We start from the raw sequence: 23,210 nt of genomic DNA on the forward strand, positions 1-23,210 counted from the left end.
ATTTCTGTGTGGTATTGAGCAATACTGCACTCTCTATAGAAACCAAGGTCTGCCAAAGAAACAAACAAACGAAAACATCTATTTTTGGCCCTCACAGGCAAAAAGGAGCCACTTTAACCCACTTTTGAAGTTTAGAAATTTCAGGCTCAACCTCTCAGAATCCTGCAGGATTTAGGGGTTTTGTGTTAGTTCTCATCATCAGCTCCGTGTCAAGATCCATGACACATGGGGAGAAAAACAACAACTTTGAGTCACGAGGGAATTAAAGTTTCCCGCAGTTCATTAGACAATACAAAATCCCCCGTCTCCTCCTTTCAGAAAAACTGATGTACCCAACATCATGCTTTTGGAAAACTGATTCCCGGTCAACCACAGAAAGCCTCAATCCAACCCAGGAGAAGAGAAGCTCAACCTCCTGCAGACTACCGTCTACATTGCTTTAGTTACGACAGAGCAGCCCTGCAATGACCAATGCAATTCTCTGAATCAAGATCTCACCTCTCCTCCTACCATTTCACAAGAAAATTAGGTCAAAACCCACAAACAGTCCCGTCTTCCTTGTAGGTGGGCACATCTGTTTTCGAAGCCTTGCAGTGGCACACCAATGGCTTCATTTCTGCAGAGCCTGTGCGTAAGGCATGATGTGATTTTAACCAGCTGCATTTATTACCTGCATCTTCTTCCATATCTGCATTGGTAATTTTATAAATGTAGTCCAAAAATTGTGAGAGAAAGTTACAACCGAGCTTAGGCCACTGTAGACTCAGAGGCTGAAAGATCTTTGGCCAACACAACTCCCTACATATTAAGTGGGATTTTAAGGGGAGACTGAAAGACAGACCAGAAATATTTTTTTTTAATCAGTGCTGCCTCAAAAACTGACAACTGAAACCTATGAGTAAACGCACGCAGAAGAGGCAGACGTCCTCTAAAGCAGATCTCTACTGCAGCCACTGCCAGGGAAAATTTTCCACTGCTCCAACACAAAGAGCGCTGTGGTCCAAAACCACAGGGCCTTCTGTCCGCAGCTACACGAAAAACATCGCCCCAAGGGTATTTTTTTAGAAATACAGTGAAATAGCGACTTTCATCTTGACAAGAGGAGGATTATCACCAGGAGGATGGTGGCAACCCCTTGTGCTTCCCCTGCCACCCACCGAGGCTGACTCACGGGTTCTTCCCAGCTTCATTCCCTGTGCCACCGGCCCAGCCAGCTCTTTCTGGAAATGTATCACCGTTTCCTTCAGGGTTATGATGTTCCCACTTTCCGTATGTGTCAAAAACAAAACCACCCACAAGAAAAAAAAAGGGAACCAACAGCAGTGTATGCACATTGGTAACTGTCCCGTGATCCTCCCTCCACACTCTCTCCCAAACTTTGCTTTTCTTTATCCCTGGATCGATTCCTTTGCATGTAGGATCTGAACGGTAAAATGGCCCATGAATAAAAGTGTGATTAAAGCACTTTTTCTCTCCCTCCACAAAAGCAAGCTAACAAGGGAAGGCACATGGCTTGCCCTAGATTAGCAAAGTCAGGTACCTGAAATTATTCCGGTGCTTGACACAGAGCAGACAAGATATTGTTTATCTGAGCACAGGAGAAATCCCACAACAGACTCTATTTATTCACAGGTCTTTCAAACTTCTTTTCAAACAACAGAGAAAACCCTCCACCTCTCCAAAACTAAATCTCAACTGCTCTCACCCATTATTTGGGTTAGACTTCAAGCGGGTTTTCTCAGGGTGCATCCTTCATCTCTGCTGTCCCTTCGGCAGACACACAAATGTCCTTTAAACAGTCCTCAGTCAAATCTGACCACAGTGTTTTGGGTCAGAACTGTTGTTTCAGACATCCAGCCCTGCAAAAGACCCCAACCTCCTCCGACATTTATTTTACATGAAAAGCGGCTGTCACAACATCTTGACGCAGACCTTATCCATCGCACGGCAAACACGGTGCAAGCAATCTTATATAGTGCCATGTTACAAAATACATGATTATGAATAGAATTCTGGTCTAATTTTAATAGAGGTGTTCTGTCACCTGCAGGCACGCACCCCAGTGCTTCCCAGTTCACCACAATGTTGGTACTTACTCGCGACGTCTAGCAGAGTAACGCATCCCCCACGTGCGGGATACAGGAGCTCTCAGACATGTCTGTGCTGAAGAGCTCAGTCCAGCTTGCACCAGCTTCTGCAGCTAGCTTGCCTGGTGGCCGTGCAAGACCTCACACATTAATTTAGGGCATCCTTCAGACCGGATAACCTATCATGCATGAGAGCGTTGAGTATCTTCCATATTACTCCTTCACCTGTTCATGCATCAAAGGGCAATGAAGCATCTTCGTTTTTTATTGTAGTCTTTCAGTGCTCCTCACGTGCCCCACAGAGCAGGTAACTCTCAAAATTCACCAAGAACAACTGAAGGGAGCAGCAGAGCTCACCAAAGGACACACAGCCGCGGGACAGAAACCCTTTTGCCTGCCCACCTTGCTGGGGGTACCGGGATGCTGCTCACAGTGCAGAGGCGCCGTCCTCATGCCATCATTCGCACTGAGGCTAAGGTGAAGACACACTCAAGTGACTCAAGTGCACTGAAAACCTACAAGTTAACTCAATAAAAGAAGAACCCTCCTCCTTTCTGAGTTTTCATCTAGCCACCCTGTCTCCTTGAGGTGCAGCTGAACTTGTGCTGCAACAGCTGGGCAGGAGAAGTCCACCCAGGGCAATGGGGATATCACAAAGTCCAGACTATGCCCTCTCGCTATTTTTGGAAGAGAAAACCCCAACCCTGCAGAGAATCGCTGTGCTTCATCGTGCCCTGACTGTGGAGAAGAAGGAGATAAGCAGATGATAACCAGGGGATGCATAAATAATAAACCCAAATTAAAAAAAAAAAAAAAATAATGGAAGGGCAAAGGAAAAAGACAGGCAGGGAAGACAAACCAGTGTCCGCAGCCTGCAGTACGCAGGAAGGCAAGCAGCAGCAAGCGAAGGAATTGCGCTTGCGTTTGCCATCCCGGAGCCGAATGCCGCACAGCCGGACCGAGCACAGCCCCGCCTGCCACCGCAATCACCGAATCATAGAACAGTTTGGCTTGGAAGGGACCTTTAAAGGTCATCTAGTCCAACCCCCAATCCAAAACCACCGATTTCTGAAGTTCTGCTTCTCAAACTAATTCTTAAAATTGAGTATCTACCAGCAAAGCATCCCTTTGGCTTTTAAATACCAAGTAAAATGAGCCAGCCTCCTTCTTCAAAACGCAGTTTTCTGATGATGCCTCGTTTTCTACATAAAAAAAGCCTCGTTTTCTACACGGGTCTAGCACGAAAGTCCCCATCTCTAGGTCTTGTTCTGGCTATCGTATAGCAAGACTTCATTCTTTCTATACATTGCTTCCGTTATCTTCAAAGACACCCACTAACTGCTTGAAAGTTTAAACCAGAAATAAATAGGGCATCAAAAGCTGCACCGTTTGCTGCCTTTCAACCTCCCACTCATCTGATAAATTCATTACCTCTGCATGTTAATACACCCGTAGTGGAAAGAAATTGTAAAGATGGGCATGAAACCCATGAAATATTCATCGAGTAAACACCAAAGAAATTTAAACATTTGGAAAGGACTTAAAAGCTTTCCTACTGCAACTCTCAGGCTGCTTTCACATTTAAACTACGTAACAGTAAAAATGTAAGAGGAAGTAAAAGAACCCTGCCTATGATTAATACTGGATAACTAATTAATATTTGAGTAATCAGGAATTATTTGAATGCTATGGACAGAATCACATCTAAATAGTCTGTCACGTATTTGATAGCATAAAGTTTTATCTACTTGAAATGTGTTTATTTATGCAAATCCAAATAAATAAATACTGGTTTGTAGTTAGTTAATATAGTTGAATGCGTTAAATACATGGCAGTGCAACTTCTCCAGTAAATGGCAGTGCAATAAAACCCAGAATATTCTTTTTTTATGAAAGGGAAATTTCATGGTAGCAATTTCATGATACTCTTGTAGGAAGCAAAATGGCAATAGTGCTGAAAAATTGAGCAATACAGACCAAGTATCCATGGTTAAGATAAGAATAAATACAGTATTTTAATTCAAAAAATGTTTTAAAAACCAAGTCAGCTAAAATAATGACATGTAATAAATTAGAACTACTCCTTTCAGAATCAAAAGCATCTTATCTTTTTGGATCATTCATCCAATTAGTATGCAAAAGGAAAGCTGGATTTTTTTTTTTTAGATTCCTTCAGCTCTTTCCATGTTCTTTTAAATGGAGTTTTCTTGACACTTCAATCAAATATCTTTATTTTTGTATTAAAAAACCCATTGTATTAAGTCAACGGCTATCAAATATATTAGATAATCCTATTATCTTGGAAGTTTCTGCACAGCAGTACATTTTCAGTGTGCATGCACTTGTCTATCAGCCAAAACTTTTCTTCACTTCTCACTGCAAAGTAATGAAGGCTTTGGTATTTAGAAAAAAAACAGCTTAGTCGTACTAATCATTTCTAACTTGTATCACTGAAGTTAAGATTTAATTAAAACACGGATGATAAGATTACTCTTATCCATATTATCATACTTAAATTCAACACAATTTTGAATTAAGCTTTGAAGATGAACAGCATCTATGGAGAAGCTCCCTTTTTACTAATTTTATTAAAATTCTGGGAAGTGATACAACTAACAAGTTACTTCCCTTTCCCAATTCCCATATTCTTACATATTCAGACCAATAGCAGCAATTTATATGTTTTGAAAGCCCTAAGCAAAACAACCCTAAGATTGTCACGACTAACGGTAGAGCCCCTCCACTTCCCCCGCGCGGTCTGGCAGGGCGCAGGCAGGGCAGCGCTCAGCTGCCCCTGCTGCGCTCCGGCCTCAGATTTTGGTGGAAGCAAATGCCAAACACCTAAATTTATACAACCAAGGACCAAAACAAAGTGGCCATCAGCCATGCCTGGCATTTGATTCTTGCTTGGGTGTAAAGTTCACAGGCAGATTAAAAACAAACCAACCAAAACACAAAGATACCCTCCTATAAAGACTGGGTGTCAACAACAGTCATCTGAAAAGTTACCAAGGTATCACCACCCTGTTTATATGGAACATCATCAGCTTTACTTCCCTTCACCCAAGTCCACGGAGCAGCTATCCCTTCGGAAATCCCCCTCTGACGTAAGCACGGCGTCACGCACGGCCACCGCCTGAACGGGGAACCACTGCCTGGCCAACACCACTCACCAGCACAGGGATTTCGAAGGTAGCTAGCTAGGACCGTGAAGGATAAGGACAATGTGCAAGTAAAATATATCATCCCGTCACAGAACATAATAGTAGAATCAGTATCTTCAATAAAAAACCCCAACAAACCCTTATTTGACTTGAACGGGCCCCTCTCCAGGACTGTAATATGTTAGGACGTAGTTGTAGGAGGGCCTGAAGCAAGAGGAAGAAATTCCAAAAATAGAAATGAGGATGAATAAAAGATGCTGTGGTGGACCGGTGAGTAGAAGATTGCTCTCAGGTCTCGGAAAAAGGTTTTTCTATTTTTTCACCTGACCTAATCTTATGCAGGACACCTGCACTATTATCCATCTCCTCAAGTCCTGCCTTAGACAGCTCGTACCATTAGAAAACACAGAACACACATGAAGGCCGCAGTTCCTCATGATGTTTAAATATATTCATCCTGTTGTCTAATTGAGAATTTCTTTATTTCATATTATCTGTGTCCAGGTCCCACCACGTTGGAGATCCACAGCGACAGCTCATGGGGTGCGAAGACCTGGCAGCCCAGGCAGGAGGAGACATCCTGTGCTTCTCCGCCTCTCCCAAAGCTATCCTCTGCATTTCCCATACATGGGAAAGAGAAAGCAAAGCGTACAGCACCGGTCGTATAGAGATCAAATACAGAGGTCATCTGCAAGATTAGAAGCACATTAGCAGGGTCAAAGTCCTGGAAAAATATCCAGAACTACATCACCAGGGAGACCTCACCAGAAGTCCCTTTCCACACCTGCTCCCATTCCCGCAAACCAAGCGATGGCCTTACTGGTTGTTGTCGTTGGCTTTGGCAATTCCGTTCCATTGGGCGGCGAGGCTTGCGCAAACAGAAAACTAACACAGAGCAGCAGGAGCGAGCAGGAATGTTCCATCCTGGACCTAAAAGAAAACGAAAGCAAAAGATAAATTTTCAGGTTAAATTACTCTTACGTTTCTTCCTCACGTCAGAACAAAGATAAAACAAAAAACAACGTTTACTGTAGATGAGCAATGTTTTAAAACTTGGTTTTTACTCTCCCATTTCCTTATCACTTAACTTTCAGTTTTGATGCAGAAGGAAAAGGAAAATACCAGTTGCGCGCACTAAGAATTCATCAAGAATGTTGTAAATCCAAGACCGGGAAGAGAACGCTCAGCCATCGCTCAAAGGCGACGACAGAAATGAGGCCAGAAAAGCTGCTCCACATCAGTAAAACACAGCAGCTGAGGACACTGAGGCGAGGAGCCTGGAAGTCATTTCCATAGATAAGAAGAAAACTCAGAAGTACCAGCAGAAATCTTGAGAATAAATGCAAATCTTGAGAATAAATGCAAAAATCACATATTTTTGGTGGTTCCTGCCATGATTGCACGTATTATATCTTCTGCAAAGAGCACGAGGAGGAGCAGCATGGGCTGCAGGGAGGGGAAAGCAGCCCAAAACCCCAGCGTGGCCAGACCCTGTCGGAAGGGTCCAAGTGACTTTCCTCCACAAGACCAATACTTCTACACCACGCAACTTCGACACGCAATTTTGGCATCACAGATGCCTGGAGACCGAACCAAAGAAGGGAAGCTTTTACCACCGAGCAGACCAGTAACAACCACGAAGCTTGAAGCCCGTGTAACAAGCACCCTTCAGAGTTGCCTTATCCTACCTTGATTTCCTATAGAGATACACGCGGTGCTTCATAGATACATTCCTTTGGAGGACACATGGGCCACAGCTACGAGTCTGCGAGCCGTAAAGCATTTCACCAGAGCCTTCCAAATACAGCGAATTTCAGGTTTTGTGAGACCAGAAGATAATTGCCAATGTAGGGAAGGTCAGAGAAAAGGTGTGATGAGAACGTGCTGCTGCTTTGAAGACTATGAGAAATTCAGGGAAATGAATAGTTGTAGATAAATGAGCTGGCCTAGAAATACTCTAGTCCCTCTAAACTGAGGTTTATGTGGAAAAAATAAATGTTGTTATTAATTTGCTGTAAATTTATCCAGTCCCTAATAAACACATTAATTATAAGAGGCTGCCATCTCATCCATTAGCTGGCCTTGCTTGATTTTAAAATATTTTCTTTGGCAAAAAACATAGCACACAAGCATTACTTTCTGTATTTCACAAATGCCAGAACACATCCAGATGGTGGCTCTACATCCATTGCTAAAATTATAACCGCAGTAATACTGCACAACACAGCTCCCCGATGTTTCAGTATAATACATTTAAAATTACAATTTCCACAGGACATTATATAGTACAGCCTAACAACAGGAAAAAAAAAAAAAATCCAGGAACTTGGCAGTCATTGGAATAACCATTTGAAAATCCTTCCCTTCAATGTAAAATGGGGCAATCCACCAGAAATAATCTGTGGATAAGGTCAAATGTATAAAAAACTTCTGTAACAACAACTTTCAGATCACCTTTTCGCCACTCTCACGTGTTACTCAGAAGCGAACCTTATTCCCAGCCTCTCCGCTACACCTAGGACTAAATCCAAACTCAACAGACACCGGGTATTCTTTAAAAGTGAGGAACAGACTTAAAAACTAATTCTCTCGCGCTTTGAAGGGATGTCAGCAGCAGCAAGGCTCTGGGCACGCCGGGAGAGCGCACCGGAACCGGCGGCCACCTCGGGGAGCACCGGCCCTGCGAGGACGGGCACCATCGCATCCGACATTACCGTTCAGTATTTATTCTCTTTTCCAGGGCTCTGTAAGATCCAGAGCAGCCCTTCTGCAAGCAATTAAAGCATGCTCAGTTTACCAAGGTGACCACTTCCAGCAGGGATTGCAGGATGCCTTCTATCCGTTGCCCCTAAGATGCTATTTTAAATTCTTCCAAGTGTTATGAGAATACAGGAGTAAGAAAAAAAAATGAACATGAAATTAAAAAGACAAAATATATTTTTGAAGAAAAAAAATAGCATAAAACTTTTTTTTTTTACATGGGAGCACACACTTAATAGCATTTCTTTATTCTTGCTCCCCTTCTTACAGTTTGGAAGCTCAATGGATCCAGCTGATTTTCTTCTTTAACATAGTGAGTGAAGAAAGAATAATAAAAAGTATTATTAGCATCAAATTTTATTTTCTTAAAGTCGTTTTTGTTTTCCAGTCCAGCTTCCTACTGACAGATTTACTCATTCAATTCCTTCTACTGCTGTTCATAATTTAAGCAGCCTGGATGCCTTCCACTAACAGGCTCAGGCAACAGCCAGGTTAACCCCGAACTGGCCATTCTTGGGGTTAAGTAACTAATAATGTGTAACAGCTTACTGCAAACTGTACCTACTTTGGCTACACTGTATTTAGCATTATAGATAACCTTCTGAAATTTAACAATTTAGAATTATAAAGCAATAGTATGCTGGAAGCTCAAAACACGCAGCAGCGGTTTGGGAGGGGAAAGGAAGGAAGAGGATTTGGAAATCTGGAATAAAGCCAGAATAAAAGTGGGATCGATAGGGAAAGGGCTGGCACTGCCAGGAACGCGGTGCTGAGTGCTGCCGTGCCTTCCGCCCTCGGCCAAGGCTGCTCACATCCACTGGGCTTTGGGGTGATCGGCCTGGCAGGTACGGCGAGCCGCTCTGCTGAGCCGTCCCGCAGTGCAGCGCCGAGTTCACCGACTCACCGGCAAAATACATCCAGCTCTTTAAAAAAAAAAAAAAAAAAAAAAGAAAAAAAAAATCGAAGTTGCTGGCAGGTTTCCAAAAGACTGGAAAGTGCAAGGAGCATCAACATTTCTCAAAATTACTGTTAGGAGGGTTTTACAGATACAAACCCCACTCCAGACATCTTGTACCTGTTCCCTTCAAAGTGCTAAAGCGCAACGTGAGCATCCAGTCGGTGCTCCACAATTTAACCAGAAATAAAACACATCTACAAAGGTTCTGTGAATTCTGGGATCTCATTTTTGTCCGAGGCACTTTGTATTTCTGCTTGCTAAAGAAAGCAAGCTTATAGCGAATGTAGGTGCCGCAGCACGGAGGCAGATGCAAGAGACGGAGCTTAGCAGGACCGAGCACTAGAGACGACCGAGCAGTCGGCACTCCTCTTCAGGCTGGGGCGGGTGCGGAGGTGAGCAAGTCGCAGTAGCATAAGAACACTGTAAGCTTTAGATGTATATTTATGTATATATTTATTATGTAAGCTGTAGATGTATATTTATGGACTTCACATACAGGACCGCAACAGTATCATTTTTTGAACCAAAAAACCCCGCTGCCATAGACACAGCAGCATTTTCCATCCTCACTATCATGATACAGTCTGTTAAAAAAAAAGAAAAGTAAAAAAATAACAACAACTCCTCTCCAGAGAGGACAGGCAGGTAGAAGAGCACTGCTGAACAAGAAAGGAGAACCGCGTACTACAAAAGAAGCCTCTTGTTGATAAAATCGGAAAAGATCCAGGTAGAGACATCCACTGTCATTATTACAGGGCTTTGCTGTAAGGCAACTGCTGCCCTGCCTGGAAAAAGAAATAGGAACTGCTTTCGTAACTGCACGGGGATACAATGCATTTTTATCTACTTATGCGCTACTACCTCCAGCCTTTATTGCGTGGCTATGTGTGGGTAAATGGCTCAGGCACTTAAACGTTAACTCCATGGAATAATATTTTTTGTAATGAAGGATTCTTAGCTATTTCTGATTATCTGAAGCCTTAAAAAGGTGCCAGAGATTCCTGTTACAGCCACAGTTTTAAATGCCTGCATTGTTATAGATAAAGGCTTCTATGTCCAACAGTGAACTCGATACCATAACAAGAAAAAAAAAAATCACTGTAAAATTGCACAGCTAACTCAAATCCTGCCAAGGCGGCGGAGCACTTGAAATCTAAATGCAATCCAATAAGGTCCGGCTCAGAAGGCAGGGGAGCGCGGGAAGCCTGGGCACAGCTCCCCCCAGCATCGGGATCGCTGCCGCCGCTTCTCGCCCGGCCCAAGGGGACGCCACGGGGATGGCCCAGCTCCCCAAAACGTGAGAAAAAGGGATTATTTTCAGGGATTACTAGTACACATGCTTAATTTCTATTTCGGCTGCAGAACTGAATCCTCATCTGACCTGACAGCTTAAGAATAAAACCTGGGTTTTAAGAAAACACGCTAATAAAACCTTTGTCCTGCTGCGTGGCGTTGCTACGGCTGTGTGACTTTTTTTCAAGGAGCCTGATGCAGAAGCTGCTGCAGAGCGGGTTAAATAGATACCCGCTCCCTGCATCCTCCTAAAGCAGGAACAAACCAGCAAAACATCCCATCTAATACAGAGGACAGTGGAGAGACTGGTGGGTTTTGGTTTTTCCCCCCTGGGCTTTAGTATCGTGCAGCCCAGGTCACCTCCCAGATTTTTAGTGCTAAAAAAGTAATATTCTAAAGGACAAGCTCTATCAATTCAGGAATTACAATTAAAAATGAGAGACATGAAAGCATTGTCACTGCAGGTTGACAAATGCGTTGGCACTTGGGATGCTGGCCACACCAAGGGCAAGCGCCTACCCAAAAAGTTTGATAGTTTAAAAACAAATAAACAAACAAAAAAACCCACCAAATATAAACAAACTCAAAAAGGGAAGGGGGGAAGGCCACGCTCTCTCCTTGCTCTCTTTTCTCCTTTTGCTCTCCCTGCTTTTCACCCATAACCCCCCAAACCCAGCTGGTCCCGCTGAAGGATCTTACGCCCCAGAGGCCGTTTTCTGCAGCTGGCTGGGGGGCTGCCCTACCTGGAGCCGGCGAGCCGGGGCGGTGGCATCCCCCCCGGCCGGGAGCCCCGGGCACCGGGAGCAGCGCTCATCTCCCGCCGGGCTGACGGCAGCCACTCTCTCTTCCCTGAAGCCTGGGCATTCCCACGGCGGCTCCGCCAACCCGTCTTCGCACACCAGGCAGCGCCGAGTTACAGTTTAACTGGAATAGCTCTTGCGTGACTGCATTTTTGGTTAGGACTTTATTGCACCATTATGTCATAAGGCGGGTAAGGAAGCGTTATTATTCATTTGAATTCTGTTTTTACAAAATAACTGGAAAAAGAAGGGCTCCTTTCCGTTCCAAAGGAACGGGTGGAAAGCGGGAGCTCTCCGCCGCCGTCCCCACCTCGGGCGCTCGGCGTCAAAGCCCGTGGAGCAGCGGGACCTCAGGCGCCGGTGCCCAGCTCCGCGGGCGAGCGCATCCCACCGCTCCACGGGGCATCAGCTGGAACCGGCTTTGCAGTATTCCTCGTTTGGGGTAACCACTCAGTAACGATTTGTTACTTGGAGTTATACGTTAAGCCCCAAATTAAATTTCCAGAAGTTCGGTAGAAGTCCCACATTTTGACCTGCTTTCAAATTTAGGAGCTTTAGAAAAAATGAATACATCAGGTATCTTTCCCTTTTCTTTTTCTGAATCCCTGTAATTCTGCCTCAGAGACTTAAGATATCCCAAAATCCAGAGGAAAAAAAGAAAAATATTTGAGATATTTGTGCGGGCGTTCAGTGCAGCCCAGCAAGCAGCAAAAAACTCGGGTAGGGACCTCTCTGCCTGGGAAACGTTCCTCAAAATTGAGCCGCGCGGTCTGCCGCACGGCCGATCCTCAGAGGCAGGTTAGAAAACACCCCACGATGAAAAGTTACATTTCATCATAAAAATGTATTTTTTTTTAATGGGACTGCCTACAGCACACTCACTGTTGGGGTTTTTGTACGTGTAAATACAAGCTTCGTTTCTGACCTCTTCAGGAATAGCATGAGAATTTCAGGGATAAATATCTAATATTTAAAATCATGTATAATGTAATATAACCGCTCACAAAATTATATCTGCCAATAACAATTCCTCGTGTATGCTATACAAATACTTGCAATAAAGATCATTTAAAGGAGATGAAAATAATTAGATTAAAAAAAATACAAATTAGAATAATCACTTACACGTAAGAGACTGAGTGAGGCAAAGTACCAATTAACTGAATAAAATGAATCTCCGTTCAGAATAATCAAGCTTGATAGACTGTCCTACTTGCTTAGTCACTTCGTCTCTAATTCAGGTAGACAAATTATGACATTTGCTTTCATTTTCCTGCCAGAGGAGGTCAGCATATGCAGCACAGAGTATGCGTGGGGCAAAAAGTTACAGCAGACAGTTGAGAAACGACGACTTCTGATCTGCCACACACATTCATGGACTACAGGCAGCTTAACAAGGACTTACAGAGAAAATATGTTATCTGTTCAAAAAAGTTATGTTTAAAGACACCTAACAGACAAAATTTACCACTTTTGTAACAGTAATTTTTTAAATTCTACTGACCCAATATAGCTGGTCTCTATCTGTCTTTCTCAGCATCGTGAGCAAGTCTCAAAACCCAGCCTACCATGGCTAACGCTAGTTCAAATCCATTTCAATTAGCGAGGCTGAGATCTCCAGTGAATATAAATTACTGGTTGTCACCAGCAGATTAAGCGCTGCATTAGCGGGTCTGCTCTGAAAAGGATTAAATGACAGTGTTGACAGTGGGGTTGACGTGCCACCGTTACAAAGTGACATTTGCCACGTTAGAAATGGTGAGGAATTTTTCAATCAATCGGATTCTACAAATGCACCCAGGACCAGGAGGCAGCAGCGTTGAGTATGACGGCGACCTGTTTTCTTCTGTTTGCTTGGGTTTTTTGGTACTACAGCTCACCAGGATTAAATTCAAAGCAGTTATGAAGATAAGCTATGTGCTAAATTGTATTAAAAAGAGGATTGGTTTCGATGTGTTTAAAACCAGGAACGTAATGAACTTTGACTGCTGCCTTCATTTTGGAAAACTATGCATATCCCACTCATGTATTACCTATATGGCTTATCTGCAGCCCCATAGTTCTGGAAATGAAGAAAGAAGGGAAAAAAAAAAAAAAAAAGAAAGAGAGATTTCTTTCCCATGCCGTGCTGAGCGGCTCTCAATAAAGCAATATAAAGGCTGTGAAGATTTTGGGACATCATATCTAAAACCACACAGGTCAGACTTGGAACAGTCAGCTTTCACATCACCAAAATTCAAAATTAGGAAAAGAGCACACAAAAGAGAAGGCATTACAACAAGAGAGAGAGAAATTATTTTCAAATTCACAACCATATTTCCATGCTGCAATAAAAAAGGTTAGGATGATTAATACATTCTCTCCCTCACAGATGTACCTTTACTCTCAAATACTTTTCAAAGAACTTTTTCCCGTTTTTGCAGTTGTCTGCCCAGCTTTTGCAGGAACCACGGTCTCAGCAGGTGCGTTTCTGAAGGAGTCATAATCCACCTCCGCTGGCTAACACCGAGACCAATATTGATTTAAACTGAGCTAACGTAAGCCAGTCCACACTAACCAGAATAAATGAAACATAATTAATCAGGATGAAGCCAGCAAGAAAATTGTAATTTATAAAATGGCCCCCCACCTCATGGCGCAATGACTAGCACTATTTGTAGAGGCAGCATTATTTTCAGACGTGATGAGCACCGTTATGGATGTCTGTCAAGCCCAGACTGCTGTAACCAGGAGCTATAGCTCCAAAGTCAATGCACCAAGGACACTATTTCACAGCTTTCTTACCTGATGTACAGAAAAGTGTTTTAATATTGCTGAGAATTTAAACAAAATTCTGTTATTAAAAAAAAAAAACAAACACAAATACCTATGTTAAATAAAAATATCCCCCAATAGTATATTTTTAAAAGATTCATACCTGGTAGGTCATGAACTGAGGCTTTAATCGTTAAGGGGGAAGTTAAAATAATTCCTATCTAAAGCTAAATGTAAAGTCCCATGATTTCAGTGTAAATAATTAAATGAGTCATGTTTTATTTAGGTGTTTACACAACTGCAAGGGGATTAATTTAAATACAACCAACAGAGCTGTTAAGTGCTCAATAATACGGCGGAGCAAGAAGGACCTTCTTTGCAAAAGGTCCTTGAGAAACCACCGAGGCCATTCCCTCACCATAGGCTGGACCAACTCTGCCTACCCCGTTCCTGACATGTTAGTCTGAAGCGTGCATCCAGATCTCCAGGTCTTCAGCATCCCTCAGCTCTGTATTCCACTCCTTCGCTTTTTCTTTTCCTTTTTTAAATTTATTTTCCCCGTGTAGAGTCAGCCCACCGCTCCTCTCCCCCTACCCGGAGAGACGGATTACAAACTACTCCCATTTGAACCTCCGATGCTTGAAGACAGGCATCTCCCTTTAATCTTCTCTTCTGTAAACTCATTAACAGCGGCAATTCTTTCAGCTTCTCCAAACACATCACTTCTAAACGCCAGCAATGTGCTTTACTGTCTTCTGGACTCTCTCAGCCCAAGATCCTTCCCGAAGTCCTGATGCTCTGGGTAAGGGCTCATCAGCCCAAAACGCAGGGGTACGACCCATTCGCTATCCCATAGGTTCATGTATTTTACGCAGCGTGACATGGGAAGGCTCAGACAGGTCCTTTCCTAAGCTCTCCTACGGAGGCAAACTACTCCAGCAGCTCGCACGGTGCAGCTGATGACTGCTTCAGACTTTGCAACTGCTTTGCATCTGCATGCCATCCTCTCCACAATGCTTCCCTCATCAGTCAAGATTAATAATGCCATTAATACACTACTTCCCAAGCAAGCCAAGCCGCTAACAGACACAATACATAATAACATCCAGGCTACTGTGAAGGCCACACACCTGCACTCTTCAGGGTAGAGCTTTTCCAATTAATAGCTGCTCTGAAAGCATTGGTGTCATCACATCCATCTTTTCCTAACATGCTTCGGAGAAAGCATCGTCTCTTTGAGACAGGGGCAAAACCCCACTGCAGCACCTACAGGTTCTGCTGAAATCCGTAAGGCATGCTACCGTCACGGGAAAAAGCCTGATTTGACAGGACATGTCACTCCCTGCACATCTTCCCAACAGTTTCCAGGGGGTTACTGACATTTCTGGGTATTTTTCCTGGAAATGGAGTTAAGCTGATGGGTCTGCGAAACCTCCAGCTCCTCCTCGTCTCCCTCCCAAAGCGGACTCACGTAATGCCCTCTGCCCGCTCACGCGTCTCCTGGCCCCTGCGAGCCCCCAAACACAAACCACCCAGAGATCGCTCCAGCCTGTTCTCAGATGAGGATTTCACACAGGCCACTTCAGTATTTTCAAATTAACTCCCTCTGAATGCTAATTTGTCCTTCCCTCGTCGCAGCCCGAGCTCCCATCCCTGCACCCTGCTGCCACGCGGCGCTGGTGCCCGGTGGCTTTGGTTGCCCGCTCCCCGCTGGTCCCCAGGCAGGGCGGGCGCCCACCGCGCAGAGCATCCTCTGCCGGGGAGGAGAGCCACGCCACCGCTCTTCCACACGTTCTTGCACCCACCTTTAGCAGTCACATACGCAGCCCCTGAAGGACTATTTCTTTCAGTGACACTTAAGCCCGACCACTCACAGTCATCTCGTGAAGGTACAGCTGTAAAGGAGCAGAACGACATCAACTCCGCAAAAACAGAAGTCTTCTCGGAAACCAGAAAATTCACGAGAAGTTGATTCTTCTCTTTTCAGTCCCAGGGAGAGATGCTCTCCCTCGCGTCTTAACTGCGATGCGCAGTCCTGCCCTCAAACAGCGAACGGCAGCTCCGGGGAGGGAGCTCCTCGCCGCAGTAACAACCTTGACCTGAAATGCCAGGTCCGAGCCCAAATTCCACTGCATGACAGCTTCAGCTGGCGCGGAAGAGGCAGAAACTGGAAACCTGTACACGTCGCGGTGTCATCGCCCCGATGACCGCGTCTTACCCACTGCCTGCGCTCAGCGCCACGCGCCAGCCGCTGGCAGGTGACTCCATACGCAGGCGCGGCCTCAACCAACTGCTTCCATGCAAAACACAAGAGCTGCTGTAAAAGCATTTCTTGAGCTGAAGTCTATTTCTTGAGCTAAAGGAAGAGCTGAATGAGCTGTCTGCAGTATTTAAATCGCAGTATTTCTGCAGGCTCATCAGATAATCCTCTAACGTGAATCTCCGTTGTATGACACGTTTACAGGAAGAGCAAACTATTTTCAGTTTATTGCCCTTTTCTTACTTCTACCGTGCAGTTGGGCTTGGACTGACTTCTTTTTTTAATGACCACTTTCACCATTTCCTTTTTGCTAGCGTTCCCAATTTCAGCAGCGGTTTCTGCAATGCAGGGCTGCGTGCATGAAAATTAAGAACGGTGCCTTGTTCTCAGTCATTTGTGAAACAACTTACGGAAAGCAAGTGATACCTGCTCTAACTACTGCTGGATTTATGAAATAGTTAATAGGACATTTCGTATCGCATTAGTGGTATCGTGAGCCAGTCATGCAATTTTATATATAGAAAAACTTACAATCAGTGAGGAGCCAGCCCTCCCCTGGCCCCCATTCCCCGGCAGAGGAGACCATTATATCAGTGTTTTGATGAATGTCTGAATAACTCCAGCTTTTGGAGTGTACAAAGAAGAGCCAATCTATTCAAAGACAGTGTGGGAGAAAAGGCGTCATCTTATTTTTGGCAGAGGAGGTTTATAAATTGCCTGGGCTCTCGCTGCTAACCTCGACTTGCCCCGTCAATCCCTTTCCTACCCCAAATCTCTAGAAATTCTAGATCAGAGGCTAAATCCTAAAAGACACTTTAAAGTTTTGAGACAGATACTCAGCACAGAAGAAATTACATCCAGATAATGAGTTACAACTTTAAAGTGAAAAGCCTCTGCAAATCTCGACATGAGGACGAGCTCTAACTCATGGTTAAGGAGAAGGGCAGTGCTGGCACAGGCAGGACGCCGGCGCTGAGTCAGCAGGAAGCCCACGCTCCGGCCACCGCCACCGTCCCCGTGGCACGGCGGCCCGGAGCAGCGCTCAGAAAGGAAGCGGTTGTGACGCCTGGGTTGGTGGTGGCCCCGCTGGCAGGGCAGCTGTGGCTCCTGACCGGCGGTGCCACAACCGCACACCCACGCCCCAGCCCGCCCCGCCGCAGCCACGGCCCCGGGGGTGCCCGCACCGGCCCCCGCCTTGAGAGCTGCCCAACACCCGAGCGGAGGAGCAAGACATGGAAGAACGAGTTGAGATTAAAGCACAGAACATTATTATGGTGAAAACGAAAGAAAAAACATTGGATTATTTTAAAAGCACATGTTGCCTACCATTAGGTCTATGCCACAGCCATTTTACATTCCTATTTCATATCCAAATGTCTCTCTCGCTGCATAAATATTCATTGTCCATCCTTCTTGGTCTCATTTTAGATAAATAAAGATCTCCGGAGCGAGGCTCTATTTTGAATTATTTACTATTTTACCTGCAAGCTCACCAAAGGAGCGAGTTCATTAACACAGAAACATGGAGAAGGAGAAGAGACTTGTCAAACAGCCCACTGCTTTCAGGGCACTAATCAAACAAATCAACGTCCACCAACAAAAAAAGTTCCAGGACTTCCTTATAAAATCTTACAGGAACAAACATTTCAGGAAAAATACCTTGACTGATTTTAAAGTCTCATTAATATCCTCTATAATACTAAACAACTGCTACCCAAACCCCAAATTAATTACGTTTTACTGAATACATATGGAGAACCTTTCAAGCAAACACAAAAATTTGCATTTTTTGCAGGTTTCCAGCATCCCCCTCTCCCAACAGGCCTGCGCCGAGACTTCAGTCACAAATTAGGGTCACCTTTCCCTGTGCATTGTCAGCAAATGGATCTGCGACGCCTCTCAACCAGCTCATACATAAATTAGGCAGTCTGCTATCGATTCGCAGGAGAAACCCTCGAGCAGCGGAGTGAAACACCAATAAAATCTTACTATTAACTTGAGAAGTTGCCTTTTGTTCCGTCCCAGTGGCCCTTTTATTCTTCAGTTGCAGAAAACATATCATCATACAGATGCTCCCTTGTAATAGATCTATATGAATATTTAAAATTGCTTCTTGAAAACGCAAGTTAATTATATATGATAGAAAATACATACAGATGAATTATATGCCGCATAATAGCCAGATTAAATGCTTGTGTTTCAGCAGGAAAGTATTTCATTTTGGAGGAGAGAAGGGAAGGAAGGGAAAAACCAAAAGCACAAGTGTGTGCCCTGTCTACATATTGAGACAAAGCAGGAAAGGAGAACATGACATCTGGATGGTTGAGGGTTCATTCGTAACACATCAAGAAGGTGTAATGCAGAAAGGCAGGCAGCAGCGTTACGGCTTAAAGCTGTTCAGCCCAGCAGGGCTTGGAAACCTTACGGGTACATCCAAAGCCGAGCATGGCTTTGCACCGCAGAAATTCCAACCCAAACAATGTCCCTGCAGCAAAAGCAACGCTCAGGGTCCCAAGTTAAAAGGTGGATTTCGTGGTGCATCCAGAGACAGGGCACTTGGACGCTGCTTTCGGTGCCCTCGCTGTTCTTGGCCCTAACGCACAGCCAGCGTACCAGCTCACCCCCGATCCTTCTTCCACTTCCCTGCCTCCACCGAGACCTGAGCTCCCTCCACACCAGGTCCTCGGAGCCCGGTGGCCGAGAGCCCCACGTCCCACTGGGAACCCCACAGCCCCTCCGGGCGGGAGGCAGCACCAGAGGCACTCTTCAGAGCTGATCTGGTAAACCAGTTGTTATCCATGAAGAAAAGCTAAGCAGCCAAGCCTTGGGCATATTATTCAGGGTCAACCCCAGCGCTGGGCCAAATTTAAAGACAGAAGTATTTCTTCAGAGCTGAAGATTGCAATGGACACTATCAACATTAATAGTAAAGGTTCTCCCTGGCTGGTGTGGGAGGTCAGCTCGCTGGTGAGACAGGCCAGGAGCTCCAGCCCCACCACAACGCTGGTATGGCTCGAGAGCGCTCAGAACTGCTCCTTCCCCTGATTTACTGCTGGAGATAGCTCCAGAGCTGCTCCGACCGGCTGCTTCAGGTAACCCGCTCGTCCTCCCTCCTCCTCGGTGTCCTCCACGGGATTCCCCCGCTCTGCAGTTAACGTGCCCGATGTGTACTTTCAGTACAATAAGTTCTTGGTTTTAAGCCTTCGGCTGCTTCCCCTGTACAGCAACATAAATTTTTAGCAATTGTATAACTGGAGAAATGGAACGGTACCAATGTGTTTCAAGGCTTATAATTACTCTCGTCGGCTCTGCACCGCAGCTGCATGTGGCTGATGCCCTCCTCCAGCAGATTCACTGGGGCACAGGGCTGCCGAGACCAAAAGGAAGAAATTTTTTGCAATGAGGGTGGTGAAACACTGGACCAGGTTGCCCAGAGAGGTGGGAGATGCCCCATCCCTGGAACCATTCAAGGATGGGTTGGACGGGGCTCTGAGCAACCTGATCTAGTGGAAGATGTCCCTGCTCATGGCAGGGGGTTGGACTGGATGGCCTTTCAAGGTCCCTTCCAACCCAAAGCATTCTGTGATTCTGCACTTCATGGGACAGACAAAGCTTTCTGGAGCCTTGCCCATGATCTGAGCTTAGATCTACTATTTACGGCCCCCAGGTTCACAGAATTCTGTGAAACCTCCTCCTCCCAGCACACACAGGCACAGCTCGGAGCAAGGCCAGAGGGGCTGTATCGGCCTCTGACTGCCGCTCTAAAATACAAAGGGTTTGATAGCACAAGGTTTTACACGCTCTTATACCTTTTGTCTTCCTACTACCTCACGTGTTCCTACTTACACCAACACAACCATACATCATACTGCCAACCCATCAGATTAAAACGAGGGGGAGAAGGAAGGAAAGCTCATTTTTCTCTTAAACCTGAAGCAGTTTAATGATCAAACTCACTTGCATAGCCCAACCTACGGCTGAGCTAGTGAAACTGAGGTGCCCACGTACTGCAAAGCCGGCACAGGCAAGGGACTGCAGAGCAGCAGCAGCAAATACAGGGCAGGGCATCTCAGAGCGGGAACGGTACCTGACCCAGCCTGGTCAGGAGTAGCTTGGCCGTGCCTGCAGATGACACATGCACTGCAGGTGGGCTTCCACATCTCTCTCTGCTTACAAGGACTGTTTCTTCGCAGCCCCCTTGGCAGAGCTTGCACAGCTCTGGGCCCTGCTGATGTCCTACAGACAGACAGACAGGCTGAAATAACGCCTTAACAGACGTTATTCCCCGAGGTCCCCACCCCAGGCTCTCCCCTTTCTTTAAGCACACAGTATTTTCTATAACCATGCTCGACCCTCTTCTCAACCCGTTAGGACCCGTGTCCGTATCTCTGACCTGGCCAATGCAGACCCCTGTGTCAGCAGCAAGGATGCACCATCCACACCCCGAGCTGCCAGCCAGGCAAGAGCAACTCCCCCCAAGCCACCGGCATTCCCAAATTCCCATCCCCATTTTGGCTGGGAACCCAAACTACCCCAGGAAAACACCCCTCCATGGGGGGGTTTGGATACAGCCTCCTCACGCTGAGCCAGCTGTATCCAAACCCTGACAAGAGCGCGAACCAGAATCTTTCAAACTACAAGAGAGCAACACGATAAATGTCACTTTGGGGATTATTTTTAAAGCTAAAGCAAGAGGAGTTCTTGATGTTCAAACTAAGCCACTCATCATGCCAGGCGAGCGGAGGACCACGCTTGCTTTGTACATCCCAGGGGCTCACAGAAAGCAGCAGCTTCAAAACAGCAGTTTACAACAGGCAAAAATCCGTACTCTTTGTAGCCTTTTTTCCTCTGCACCTTCCACTTAGGAAATGTGTGTGTGTGTATATCTCTCCAATTTTTTACAAAGAAGCACTAAAACTTTAACTACTAAAAGTTACCCCGTAATATTTATCCTTCGTACAATCCAATCATCCCCCGAGACTGACAGCAGTCACACCAAACCAGCAACCAAACCAAAGGTTAATGAAATAGATGGCCACGTCCTCCTTGCGAGAGCCCGCGGCTTCCAACCAAAAGCGCGTCCCCTTGACCAGCCAGGCTACGCGGCGAATGCAACGCCTAAGAAACAATTACAAAACTAACGAAGCAAGCTACGCCAGATGTTGAACTCACGCCCCAGATAATTTCATGTAACACCTGTTTTGTGACTGGTGTCGTATCGTAATGACAGCGCGCGGCGACGTGCACAGAGATTCACGGGTAACATCTGTTTTTATATTTAGTTGCTTGCTGAGCATTCATCAAAAGCCTGATACTCCAATTACTTATTTGAAAGACATCGCTGTCTCGGGGACAGACGGCAGCTCTCTGCTCTTCCAGCCCCCCTGCACTAAGAACTAAAGCAACAGCAGGGCCTGCGTTACATATATATTGTAGCATCTGTCACCGGTGTTCGGTATTTCTCTTTTCCTGCAACATTCCCAAAGTTAGCAGATATATTTACTTCATATAACTAAATTTATGCTATCAACAGCAGCTTTAATTCAAAACACGGCTTTGGGACATGAAATGCATCTGATTTTCTCATCCATTATTAAGTTCTAGGCCTGCTAATAAGCCATTTATCTCAAAAGAAGGTCGTTAACCAATGCAAATTTCTAGGGATAGTAAAGTTCTTTACAGCCTGGAGTCTCAAGAAATAAATAGAAACTGCATTTACTATTAAAATTAAACTAGCAAGCCTCTGAGTTATTAGAAATGTAAAATCCAAGCCCGCAGCGTGGTTTGTGCAGGCGGCTCTCGGAGCCCGCGCTGAGTCCCAGGGATGCAGGCACTCAAGCCTGGCCGCAGAAACCACAGGCAGCATCCCTGGGATGCTGAGTGCCTGCATCCCTGGGTCTCCCCCCCACACCCCGATGAGTCGCTGCGGGAGGGCAGACGGCTGCCCCGGGCACAGCTTCAGCATCGCCAGGAACGCCGCTGAAAGCATTAACACATGCTGCTCTTCTCCACTGAGAAAATAAAACCCCTCCTGAATAAGCTATCTGCAACTTTTCATGGCATAACAGAGGATTAAGGTTTCTTGGCAGGGGGGAGAAGATTTATCTTTGCTCAAGTCTGAAAAAGAAGAATTAGTATCATAAAAGAGGAACAACAACTAGGAAAAAAAAAGTTAACCCCAAGAGAAAAATGCTGATGCAGGCTGGAAAAGCCACCAGATAGAAAAATTACATGGGTAACAAGCTCTCTAATACTCTCTGCTCTGCAGCAGCTGGGGAGGTTAAATGCGGCAAGAACTCCTACCTCCTCCCCGTAACGCCATCTCTGACGGCAAAACACTGATGCTAAAACACTGATGCTAGACCACGAGGGCAATTCACCACTGAAACCATCTCTGCAGTGAATTTTCCATCATTTCGGTTCAGATCAGCCTTGGACTGGTAAAATACAAGAAAACCCAATAAAACAGTATTGGGCTGAGCTAAGTCCTTGGAGCATCTTTCATAGTCTGAAGCCTTCTCAAACTTTAAGCTTGCTCTGGATTTGGAGAAATGGAAATCTATTGGAAGATATTAAAACAGAAAATCAAATTACTTTCATCTCTTTGAAAAGATGTCCTCCCTGAGACACGGGTGATAGTCGGAGCCCGGCCAGCCGCTCCCCTCCAGCACCCTGCCAAAAATTAACCTTTTTCATAGAATGAGAAAAATGAGGGAGCAAGGGGCAGGGCAGGAAGGCACAATTTAAATGTTTGAATCTCCATTGGAAACACCTGCATGCTATTCAAAATTAATAATGGTGGGCACATACTTTTAAAAAAAAAAGAAATTTTTCAGTAAGTGGGAGCTCAGAGAATATGTTCCAAATTCAGATCATGGGACAAATCAGTCAACTCTGTTTTAAAAGGAAAAAAAAATAAAAGCCATTAAGAAAAAAAAAAAAAAAAAAAGAGTCTGATAAAAAAAGTACTACAACGTCTCTGAAGGGCAGCACGTAACCTGCAGCTGCTTATATTAACATGAATCATTTTTAGGACTCAAGACTCAAAATTCTGCTTTTTTTATGTAGTATTATACCTTTAAAAACCTACTGATCGCTTCGAAGAAAAGAATGATCAGCAAGAAAACCCCAGAC

At 45.1% G+C, this 23,210-nt stretch overlaps 1 protein-coding gene across 1 annotated transcript in view; it reads right to left on the minus strand.

Annotated features, from left to right (window-relative positions):
- PTPRE (protein tyrosine phosphatase receptor type E) overlaps window positions 1-23,210 on the minus strand; it is a 111,953-nt gene that overhangs the window by 36,694 nt on the left and 52,049 nt on the right. The window contains exon 2 of the mRNA XM_082308436.1: window positions 6,072-6,181. Within this exon, the coding sequence (XP_082164562.1) occupies window positions 6,072-6,174 (103 nt within the window). The 5' untranslated portion in view covers window positions 6,175-6,181. The remainder of the gene's footprint in view (window positions 1-6,071; window positions 6,182-23,210) is intronic.

This window comes from Platalea leucorodia (assembly GCF_965183815.1).
Source record: "Platalea leucorodia genome assembly, chromosome: 4".
Taxonomy (NCBI): Eukaryota; Metazoa; Chordata; class Aves; order Pelecaniformes; family Threskiornithidae; genus Platalea; species Platalea leucorodia.